Here is a 12,076-nt window from a genome sequence, read left to right on the forward strand (position 1 = left end):
GCGTGAAACTCTGGCTTGATGATTACAGGTGATTCTTGCTGATTTCAAGAATACATACAGTTTGATTGGAAATTGAAATGGTCCATTCTAATTTTTTGATATCCCAGACTTGTTTCTCACCTCCTCTTTATTCAGCTAAAAAGCGTGTGCTATCTACAGCCTTTTTTCCCCAGATCATTGTTTTTTTCTGTTGCTAGCAGGTATACAAAAGTATTCTGATGGAACTTCTAGGTAGAAAGTGCTTCCATAGGTTTACTAGTCTTGGCTGTAGTATCACCAGCGGGACTAAGAAAATGCTGTAAATTGAAAGCACTAATTTCTGTTTCAGAAAGAAACATATTTGATTTGGCATGAGCTGATGTTTTTGTGTGTATTGTGTCCCTTAAACTCTGATATTCGCCTCACTGAGATGGGAGGAAGTGATAATACTTTTGTGGCTGTTGTTCTATCTGAAGTGTTTCTAAAAGACAGCAACTATGAAGTGTCATTACATCACTTTTACATTTGTCTTCACCACAGGAAGTTAAAAAATTCTTTAGAATAGGAGAGTAAATATGTAAAAATTTAGATCAAATTTTCCAGGTCTGTCTGCAAATGCTAGTACAGCATGAAGCACAAAGAAGACTCTTACCCCTGAGACTTTCTATATATAGAAAAAAAAATCAGTAAGAATATTTCTAGCAGAAAAAAAATTGTGCAAATACCTAATGATGGGAGAAGTTAGAAATCTGACCAGTCTTTCATGCTTTTTTTTCCACATCAGGGAAGCTGAATGGAGTTAGGAGGTGAGAGAATAAAATGTTTGTTCCAGTAGGATATTTTAAATTGGTTTTAGTGTTAATTTTTGAAACAGTAGCTCTAATTAAGATAAAGTACCTCTCTTAATGGAACAATGAAGAGAGCTCAGTATGCGATTAGACTTTGCACGGGTGATTAATGATCATACTTGGAAATTACTTTAGTTCCTGTAATGTTTTGATAATCTGCTCTAGTTTAAGTTCTGTAACTAGAGATGGTGATAATGATGAAGCTCACACAAGGTATTTATGCACAGGATCAGTCTGACTAACACAATGTACTTCAGGGACAGGAGGTTCTTTTTGGTCTATATTCTGTCCAGTTCTTGCAGTGAAGTATGAAAAGAAACGATTTTTCACCCTCTGTGTCCTTCAGTTTTTGGAAAGAAAGTTGTTTGCTAATAGTAGATAGCTGTTACTGCCACTTTTTCGACAGTGAAGGCTTCTCCTGTTTCCAAAAAGCAGCTATTTTTAGCACTTCAGCAGGCAATTACAGGCAATTCCCATGCTTAACTCCTCTAGTTTACATTTATTTGGATAAATAAAGACTTCTAGTTTTATCCATTTTTAAGTCTGTCTGGATAAACAGAGTGGGCTAGTGTGCATGTGTGCTACACAAACACTAGTAAATACAATACTATTCCAAGAGAAATATCCAGCACACACAAAGCAGGCTTTAAAAAAGTTGCCCTTCTGATTCTGCTTTGAGAAGAAAGAAATACCAATTTCTAATCTGAATTCAGAGATTACACAAAAGAATGTAAAAAAGTATGATCTACCAGCCAAAGAGTAATATGAAAAATATGTGAAATTATATTAAAAGAACCTGATAATAACCCCATCAGTGGCTCCACTTCCCTGGATAGTTGATGTGAATTTTGGTAATTGTCTAGGTAGTAAGTGGTGGCATGGGATTGTTTGCGGTTTCTTCCCCCATTTTTTGTTAAAGAAGATATTAACACAGTTTCCTTGGATTATTATTAGTTAAAAAATAAATAAATAACTTAAAAAAAAAAAACTCCCAAAAAAACAAAACCACCAGAAATGCTCTGTTCAAAATTTCTTACTTTACAGTTTTAACAGAGCAGCAATTGCAAGCACCTTGTGCCCAAAGTTTAAAGATGAGAAAATTGACTCAGGTCCAGCCAGACTCTGCTTCAAAGTTAAACAATTTGCCAGGTGAGCAGCATCTCACACATGAGCCTAGCTGGGAATACCCCAGGAAATCAAAATGGCAAGGGGCAAAGAAAAGTAAATAATGGAAATGGCTGAAAATTCAAAGCTCCAGTTCAGAAAGTCCTCTGTAGGATTGATATAAAGTATATGCCTTTCCAGTAGAGTTAATGTAACTTAGAAGCAATTTGATATGTGATTTCTAAACACAGATGAACGAGCCATGTGCTGAGACTGAAGCATGCACTCGAGATTTTAGGTGACACAGGTTCAGCACAGTCTTTTTGTTCCATTTTTGGAAAGTTATTAGCATGATGGGATGTCTATGGTGAGAATTCCTGGCTGTGAACCCAGCACAAATATGTGCTTTTCTCATCTGGAGGGGGCTGCTGCTTTGGGAAACTCAGAGCTTCAGCAGCAGTAGGGAATTCAAACAGAAAAAATGCTCAAGCGTGACAGTTCTTGTGAGATTACAATGTCAGGTAAAAAGGTCACATTAGTGTCAACAGAAGGAATAAAGTAATTAATTGTTCTAGAACCTGTTATGTTTTAGCCTGAGTGTGCTTATGAGAATGCCACTCATCGCAAGGGATGTTACAACGTGTTAAGAACCATTTGTTTTTAAGAAAATTGACAAATGACCAGTCCAAAACTGACGGCGGTATCCAGGGGTTGGTGACATTCGCCAGGGTCTTCTGAACAAAACTTGGGAAGACGAAGGGTGGCTGTGGAGTATTTCCTGCTCGGAAACACCAGGGGCAGCATTTGCTGCGGATTGAGCGAGCGGGGCTCGCAGCGCAGCCCCGCAGCCGGCTGCCTCTCGCCTCGGAAGGGAGAGATCAAACCGCAAACCGAACTCTCGAGATGCTGCTTGGCAAAAAGCACATCTTAAACGTCTCAAGTTAAAATGAAAAAAAAATTAAATCTTTGTTTGGAAAGATCACTCTCTGAGTTCTATGTAGTCTTGTAAAAGAGAGAGAGAGAGAGAATTCCTCCAGCTGTCTTGGTAGCTTCCGGAGCAGCACCATGGATTTCATATTCCCGCAGCCACTTTGAAAAACACAGCTAAGCCATCATTTAAAACACTCTCGCTTATTCACCATGAGATTTGTGTGTTACTGTTGCACGTGTGTTCTGTAACTGACCCCCTCAAACACAGCAATTACATCTGAGCTGTACAGAACAAATAAATGCCCAAGCAAGGCCTGAAGCAAAGGTAACACTGTCTACTATTTTACAAACATTATAATTTCATTTTATTTTCCAGCTGTGCCAACCCACTGTTCTCAACAGATTCAAGCTACTGTTACATATCAAATAATAACCCACTCTTCCTCAGTAGTTCAAGGTTAAACAACAACAAAAAACTCTTTCCCCTGTTAGCAATAATGCCTTCCTCTGAAGGCAGCACAGCCCCAAACCTTCTCCCACCTTATCCCTCAGCAAAGTCTGAAAGCATTTGCTAAGACGAACATGGGGCTGAATGCACTGAAGGCTCTGGCTGGTGCTCACCAAGAACTTGGAAACCCACATCTTGCAACAAAACCCTCGTGTTTGTTGCCGCATGAAGGAGATGGGAGTCATGAAAGTGGGGGGTTTTATATTTCCCATATGTCTAATGCTGCATATCTTTTATATTCTAGGGGATTTTCCAGGAATGTGTCACTTCATCACTGACATTCAAAGTATTTATTTGCATGACCTTGGAAGGGGATAAAAACACCTGAGAGGGTTATTGTCAGCTCCTTCTTATCCTCAGCTTCATGGTCTCAGTATGCTGAGATGAAATTTGTGTATTTTTCTGACTGGACCCGTTGCAGAACTGAAAGAGATAATGCACCCATCTACTAAGGGCTTTACAGTCCCAAAAGACCTTGGAGGATTTCCATCAGGGATGTGTCTCTGCGTGCTTGGGGGCCATTTTTATTCCCAGAGGTATTTGGGAATTTGGCTAATGCAGCCACAGTAGTAGAACAGCATATTGCTTTAATAAAGCCGGCCAGCTCCCAGCTATTTCTGCATCCTCCTTTACAGCTCACCTACAATAACACGCAGAACCTGACGGCTGCCAGTTGCAGCAAGGCCAGTTCCAGAGGCCAGATCTCGCAGTCTAAAATTGCCCTGCTCTAAATAGAGGAGCCGGGCGAGAGAAGCACTAAGCCTGCGGCTTTCCCGGGGAGGAACGACAGTGTAGGCGCTACGTGACTTGTCCCGGACACCCAAGAAGCTCCTGTCAGCGCGCGGAGCTCCCACATCCCGAGCCTGACCTCGTGTCGTGCACTCGTCCCGAGCATGCGAGCGCCCTAGAACGCACTGCTTATTTTTATACCGTCTGTTCCAGAGAAATCCAGCTGGTAGAGGAGCGCAGCGCCGTGATTTATTTGAGAACTCCCTCGTACTCGCCTGAAGGTCTCGCCGCCGAGAGAGGAGGGAGAGCGCGGGAGGCTGCGCTCCTCGGCAGCTGCTCCGCGCCCGGCCCGGCACCCAGGTAGAGGGCGAGGAGGGGAGCGGGGATTTCCTTGGCTTCCTCCCATGCACATACCTCCCGGGGAGCGGCAGCGGCAGCCCGACTCCCCTCGGCGGCCGCTGGGAGGCTCCGCGCCTCGCCCCGGCCTCCCGGGCGCCGCGTCCCCGGCCGCGCTCTCTGTCGGTGACACCCGCCTCCCGCCCCCGCTCCGCTCCGCTCCGCGCCGCGCCGCGCCGCGCCGCACGGAGGGGCCGCGGGCAGCTCCGGCACCGGCAGCGCCGACAGCCCACCGGCAAACACCCGCCCGCCGGCGCGGGCATGGAATATACAAAAACACAAAGGAAAAGTGGCTGCTGGACTGTTCTGGGGGCAAAATGCTGGAAGTTTGTAAGTGCAACTCTCCGTTTGTAATTACTGTCTGAAGAGGGGCTGGGTTGCTTGTTTGGGGTTTTTCCCCCCTCTTCCCCTTCTCCCCCCTCCTCCGTGCTTTTCTTGAAACTGTACTTGAAACTGTTCGATATCTGGGAGTAAAAGGGAAAGTACGCGAGAGGAGTTCTTTGCCTGTGTCCGTAGCTTGCTGCTTAATACTAAGGGGGGAGATGAGCACTGAAAGCAATACGGATTTATCCAGTGGCTGAATTCAGTGAAGGCGAAGCGTGGTTTGGAAGTCCACTGACTGACATTGTTCCGGACCGGGGAATCTGTCTCTCTGATTTTTAGAGGAACTACAGTTTAGCGGCAGCCAGCCGGACACAGTCACCACGCCGCAGAGTGGTCAGCAACGAGCGGGCGAAAGAAACGAGAAAGCACAAAGACTAAACTAACCCGACCCTCCTCCTCTTTCTCCTCCTTCCCGGCTCTTTATTTGCACATTTACTAAAGACTTAAAAAAAAAAAAAAAAAAGAGAGAGAGAGCGAGAGAGAGAGAGAAACCCCAACAAACCCACTCCAGCTAACCTACGAGATTTTCGGTCCGCCGGGGGTTTCTCCGCGCCGCCGACCACGGCAATGCCTTAAATTTTCACTTCAAGGAATAACACCCTCCGCTCCCCCGAAATAAAATAAACCCAATAAACCTGCCAAGTCTCACTCATTCCCGACGGAGAGCTCCTTCGTCCTGGGATTCATTTTGAAGGCAGCGGCTCGCTTTATTTGGCTTTTTTTTTTTTCCCCCCCCGTTCTCCTCCAGTGAGGACCGACCCATCCGGAGGGCCAGGACCGGCAGCCAGCGATGGGCGACACGGCTCCCCCCCAGGCCGCGGGGCTGGGGGCCGGGCTGCTGGGGGGGGGCCCGGCGGCGCCCCGGGTGCACAGCGCCATCGTGGAGCGCCTGCGGGCCCGCATCGCCGTCTGCCGCCAGCACCACCTCAGCTGCGAGGGGCGCTACGAGCGGGGCCGCGCCGAGAGCTCCGACCGCGAGCGGGAGAGCACCTTGCAGCTCCTCCACCTCGTGCAGCAGGGGCAGGGCGCCCGCAAGGCCGGCAAGCACCCCAAGGCGGCCGCCGCCCCCGCCGCCGCCGCTGCCGCCGGCGCGGCGCCCCCGGACTACCACCAGCACCTCCTCGGCAACGGCGGCATCAACGGGGAGCAGCCGGCGGGGGAGCAGCGCGCCTCGGCGCTCCTGGCGGTGAGTCACAGCGCCCGCTGCCGGCGGGGAGGCGCCGCGCCGAGCCCCCGCTCGCTCCGCGGGGCGCCCGCCCTGCCCGCGCCGTCCCGCGGGCCCGGCGGTGTCCGTGGGCTCGGCCCGGTGTCCGTGGGCTCGGCCCGGTGTCCGTGGGCTCGGCCCGCTGCGCCGCGGGGCGGGCCCTGCCAGGCGCCGGGCCCGCGGTGGCATCGAATGTGTGAGGGGCGGTGGGCGGGCGCCGAGCTCGGGGGGCCGAGAGAGTGTATGTGTGCTCTTCGAAGGGATTTTGAGACCGCTTGGGGTGCTGCTTTGGGGTTTTTTTACATCGCGTTGTGCACCTAAAAACGCGTCGCGCCTCTGCCGTCGCGCCTCGGCAAGGCGGTGACAGCGGCATCCGTGAGGAGGGCACTGGCAGGCGACGCTGTCAGCGCGTCCCCGAGCAAGGGTGAAAAGTAGCGCTCGAGTGTCACCCGCGTTCAGAATTGTTCCCCCTGCCCCACTCCATCCCGTTCGCCAGGGCTTCAGGCACCTATTTTAGGTCATTTCGCAGGCGTGGCCCTGGAGCTCGGGCAGTGCCTACGCCCGGGGCAGCGGGCACTGTCCGGAGCGGAGCGCCCGCGCCTGCGGGCAGCTCCGAGCGCCGGCCTCGGCAGCGATGCTCAGGTTGTTATTGTCACCCAGGGTGTTTCGCGGATCAGAGTTACGAGAGTTTTCCAGGCACTGCCGCTCTGTAAATGATACGCTGACCTTTTTCAACTGGAAATTGCTCTGAACATGTCAAGGAGGCGAAGCCTTGTCTCCTGTTACTTTATTACGAGCAGTCAGTGCACCATGCTTTTGAAGGCGTTTGCTCCGCTGTGCTGCCTCCCAACTCTCAATTCTCGGCACACATGCGAAACATTGAGAGGAGTGACTGCATCCTGATAGGCCCGCGGCTGCTATACGAACAGCTGAAAATAGATCGCTCCCTCTGCTCCAGACATCAAACTTATCTTTCTTAGCGCCTGACGTATGCTAAAACGGGACCTTTGTGGTCGTTTCTCCCTTCTTACCCGTGCGGGTGCGTGGATCGACGTTTGGGGCTGCGTTACTCAGCATCATTCGTGAGGGTGATGATGTAAGCGTTAAATGCGATAACATTGTGTCCGAGGGGAGTTTAGACGCTTCCACCTGACTCAGTGTTCAGATTAAATCTCCCCACATTCCTCGTCACAATCAAGAAAGCCATTATCTTATTTTTCCAGTGTGTATTAATGTAATGCTTTGCACTTGCCTTATGGGAAAAAAGAAAGGGCTTTTGCCTAATAGTGTATGTCCCAGAAAAATTCACTTTCTGAAATTAGGGAACAGGCCTATGTGGGGTTTTTTGTTTTGTTTTGTTTGTTTGTTTTTTAATTTTTTTTTTTTCTAGTTGTTACTATTATTATTAAATAGCTGGAGACAGCTGTTTGGAAATGCTAAATGAAACAACTCCCAAGAAAATACTGAAAAATTTTCATCTTTTAAGTGCTGAGAGGTTGTTCCTGTTTCTGAAATATCACTAATGGCTATTAGCCTCCTGCTTGCTGGAGGTACTATGCACAGCCTTCACTCTATGTTGCATGTTGCATTACCTCCCAGAAAACTCCACACATGTGACCTTGAGAAGCAAAAGGTCTGACAAAGTCCCCATCATTTTTGCATGCTAGTTCAGTAATCACGCTGACAAGGTGTGTGACTTCAGTGAGCATGACGTTTAGGGCCTTGAACCATGTTTTGGCACCTAGTAAATGCTGGCTCATGAAGCAGCATTGTTGTAATGGTGTCACTGCACATCTTCCCACTCCATGCTTGATATTGACATTCCTCATTTGCTGCTCTGATTAAGAAATAGAGAAAGGCATTGCTTCAAAGTCACACCTCTGTGTCGTGGAGATACACCTTCTCCTTACCAAGAGCTCCTTACAACAGTGTTGCAAATATTAACAAGGAATAGCAAAACACACGGCGTCTGAGTGGGGTGAATTCAAGTAGCTGGGGGTCATGTAGCTTTGAGGTAGTACAGCTTTGTGTTCCTGTTCTTGAAAATTCAGAGGGCAGGGATGGACCAGGAAAGAACAGAGTCTTGCTTTTCCTCCAGCCATAGCTGGTAAAGGTACTAGAAGAGGAAGGATGGGGTAGACTAAGCCTGTTGTCCTGTGCATTATAAATGGATGGGAAGAGAACAATCTCTAAGCAGAATTCATCCTCAATTGAGTGATTCTCAAGAGGAAATCCAGTGGAAGCCTTACATGTGCTATTCCTCTAATTCCAGATTTATTCCTTACAGCAGACAGGGTGCACAGGGTCCTGGAACAAGGGGCAGCTCTGAGTTTCAGTTGTGGCAGGGAAGTTCTAGCAGAGGGAAGTACAAGACAGGAGCATGGGTGCAAGTTTCACACTGAGCATGTGAGACTGGACACAGCCGACTCCAAGGGGAATGTAAAGCTCCACGTGCCTTGCTGTAGGTCCACCACTTAAAAAAAACCCCACAGCTCCACACAGATAAGCGCAAAGGCAGTCATAACTCTCACTGGGGAGCTCTGGCTACCAGGACGCTCTTTTGTCTGAAAAACCCAGCTGGGTTGTTTCCTCTGCTTTGCAGATCCCACTTCTCTTGTTACACATGTGCCTGCCGTGTTTAGTGGCACTGCATGGGTCATTTTCACAGTTGGACTCAAAAGTAAATCTTTGACACTTGGTAACATTTGAAACAATGTTTCCTTGAACATATCAAAGAGCTTGAAGTGATTATCTGATGTTGTTGGTACTATTATTTGATAATTATCTTTTCCCAGTGGACAGTTTAGAACTGGCAGAAGAGTGGAGTTTTTGGAGGAGTTTGGTTTGGCCTTAATTTAACATTGTTACTTTGATTTTTGAGAAAGCAAAATCTTTAGCAACAGCATTTTCTAATTGGAGACTGGGGATCAGATTTTTTTAGCTGGACCAATGGATGTGGGTGTGTGTGAATGAGAGATTTATTCTTCAGGACACAGCTAGGGAAGCTTTTGTACTTTCTGCCTTCGTGCATTTCCCAAGAGCTGACATTTGTTTATTTATATGGTGTTGTTACTTTTCATGGTGCAGAGTGGAACAGATAAAATATTCTGTCTTTCTTATATACATACATCTATATGTATGTACATGCCCTCCAGCACTTAGCTGTTTATACTATTTAAGTTATATGTAAACAGTTAGCTCTGGAGGGCATTCCTCAGTGCCTTAAGCACTGAACTGGTAATACTAAACTTCTTGCATTGCAGTTTCAAGTCTCTGGCAGTCAATTCATTCCATCATCCTTCTGATACAGGCTGAGCACTGCTCATTTTGCTCTGTGAGAGCTGGGAACTCTGTCTCATAGGCATTAGTGTATTATTCTGGTCAGGTTCTTTCATTGCAGCCATCACCGCGGTGGCTCTGAGTGTGTTCAGTGATGTTTGTCATCAGTCACAGGTGACTTGTTCTACTTTCATCCATCTCACGGTTGTGCTGAATTTATCATTACAAGAATTCATTTAAAATAGCAATTAAATACATTCATATTTTCTGTATTTTAAAAGTGACTGTAAAAGTGGCCTGTTCCCCAGATATAGACTGCAAGCAGGTGAAAAAAGAAAAGGGAAAACCATCCCATAAAAGTGATATATCCAAGGAAGAGGGGAATGTGTTAATTCCTCCTGCTCCTTGAATTCTCATCAACAGCTGTACAAATCTAGAAGAGTCAATGGGTTTGTCCCAGTTCCCAGAGGACCTCAGTGAAAACCAGGGTTTCCTGACTTGTACCAAGAGCCAAGACTGACTGGTAAAACCTCAATTCAGGCAGTTATTTTATGTGGAGATCCTGAATTAATTTCCTTTGGATTTTTTTTTTTAAATGATCCACACTGTGTTTGCTGAGATTTGGCCTCCTCTATGCTAGTGTTAAAGATCCTGGAGTATTTTAAAAGGAACGATTGTGCTCTGGTATCTTTGCCTAAGCTGACACTTACCCCCATCTCCCAAGTTCTTTGTTTTGTTTGCTGCTTGGCTGCCAGGGCACCCTGCAAAAATACCTGCATATTTTTGGGGATTCACATAACATTTGGTAGTGTTCTGAAGCAAGCAGGATAAGGTGACCACCTGTGGGGTGAAGTGACATTATAGTGTGGTGAGGACAGGTGGATTAAAGCACAAACCATTCTGCAAAGCTAGAGTGCAGTCTTTTCACTGACACACAGTTTGGTGCCAAAACAATGGAAATGTTCTGTTTGTGAGATAAAGGACTGCTCTCTGCTCTTGGGCTTCTGCAGGAGCAAAGCTGTGTTCCGATAATCACAATTTATGTAGCTGAGTCAGGTAAAAGGAGTAAGTCACATTGCCTGTGTGGGTGGAAAACATTGATCTGCTGTCATGGGCCCTCTGGCCTGCTGAGAGCCATTTGCTTTGGATGGACATGGGTGCCATTAAACATCTTTGTTCCCCTTAACTGTGAGAATATTTTCCAGACCATAATCAAGAAGACTCCCTGGAAGCTGCATAGAAGCTGTTTCTAATGAGGATTTCAACAAGTGAATTTGTTAAATTTAATGCTAGTATGTAGGAGCCTTTTCAGGCCCAGCTCTCCCATCAAATCACTTGCACCCTTTAAAGCTTTTTCAGCTTTGAATACATTTAATGAAAGTCTCATCCATTCTGAAACTGTTTAACAGTCTGTTTCCACCACCAAAGGTTCTGTAGGGAGTGAGCAGAGGAACAATGTCTCTGCCTGGACTTGATGTGCTCTCCAAGGCCAACCCATGGGCTTATTACCATCCGTGGCTGTTATGGCATGTCCTCTGAGAGAGTTCTTGCATCCCCTGCAGAACTCAAATTGAGTCGCTTTTCTGTAGCACCACAACAAAGGAAAGTGATATTCAGCTTCTATTTGTTCTCCTTTGAGAAGTGTGACTCCAGCAAAAATGTGAGCTGTTCTGTGGGGAAATCTGAACCTTAGAAAGGTATGTCTGAGTCAAAGAAGCTGTTTTGCTGAAACTTTGACTCGCATCACTATTGGTACTTCTCCCCTCTCAAAGAGCACTCCCTGCAGAAGGGGTATGTGGGGTTCAGTTAGGTTGTAGTGACCAAAAAAAAGCCCCAGCAGTTAGGTATGTGGTGTTCAGTTAGGTTGTAGTGACCAAAAAAAGCCCCAGCAGTTAGGCTAGTCAGCAGGTTAAGAAAGGCCACAGTGCCTCTCTTCCTCTTCCTAACTGCTGTCAACAGTCCCTTCTACCAAGATGTTGTCTTCAAAGGCCAGTTGTGGTCTGCTTTTCTTATTAAGTCTGCTGCCTTACAAAAACTGAAACTTCACCACTTTCTCATTACTGGAAAAGAATTGCTCCATCCAGGTCCTTTTGACAGCTTTGGGAAGGATGGTATCTCCACTGCTTCATTTATATTGCGTTCCTTATGTGGTGTAGGAGGAGCTGGAAGTTGGCAAGCTGCTCCAGCTAACAAAGCACTGGCATAGAGGTGCCAGCTCTGCCAGAAAGCGTCTCTGTGGTCTTGCAAATGTCTCCTGCTGTGCCACTATTTCCCTTCTATGCTTTAGATTTTCTGGTGGTACAGTCTCACTAGCACAAGGGACCTTGGGTTCTGCTGAAGGCTCAACTCTACTTGACAATGACCTGACACGATCACATCCTGGAATTCAAGCAGGTGATTAAAGCAACCACTATGTAACACCTTAGAGGGCACCTCAGAGGGTGGCTTTGGCCACCTGGCTGCTCTGAAGAGAAGAGCAAGGTCTTTGCTCTTTGACCTCTCTCTGGTGTCTGCATGTCAGTATTCCCCTGTATGAATTCCCAGTGGTGATACTACCAGCAGGAATATGAGGCTGATGGGATTCTTGACAGGTCTGTATTTTCCACAAATCTTAATCACAGTCTGTAAACCTGAAAAAGGTCTTACCTATATCATGCTGCTTCAGTTTGGAACAGCTCTGAGCAGTGAAAAAGGCAGTAGTCTTGTCTGCAGAAA

General features: G+C 46.9%; 1 protein-coding gene across 1 annotated transcript in view; it reads left to right on the forward strand.

Annotated features, from left to right (window-relative positions):
• Window positions 1–5,629: 5,629 nt before the first annotated feature.
• Window positions 5,630–12,076, forward strand: part of MAML2 (mastermind like transcriptional coactivator 2) — a 208,717-nt gene continuing 202,270 nt past the window's right edge. Inside the window, exon 1 of the mRNA XM_041487258.1 lies at window positions 5,630–6,064. Coding sequence (XP_041343192.1) covers window positions 5,669–6,064 — 396 coding nt within the window. The 5' untranslated portion in view covers window positions 5,630–5,668. The remainder of the gene's footprint in view (window positions 6,065–12,076) is intronic.

This window comes from Pyrgilauda ruficollis, unplaced genomic scaffold (assembly GCF_017590135.1).
Source record: "Pyrgilauda ruficollis isolate IOZ18807 unplaced genomic scaffold, ASM1759013v1 scaffold8, whole genome shotgun sequence".
NCBI lineage: Eukaryota > Metazoa > Chordata > Aves > Passeriformes > Passeridae > Pyrgilauda > Pyrgilauda ruficollis.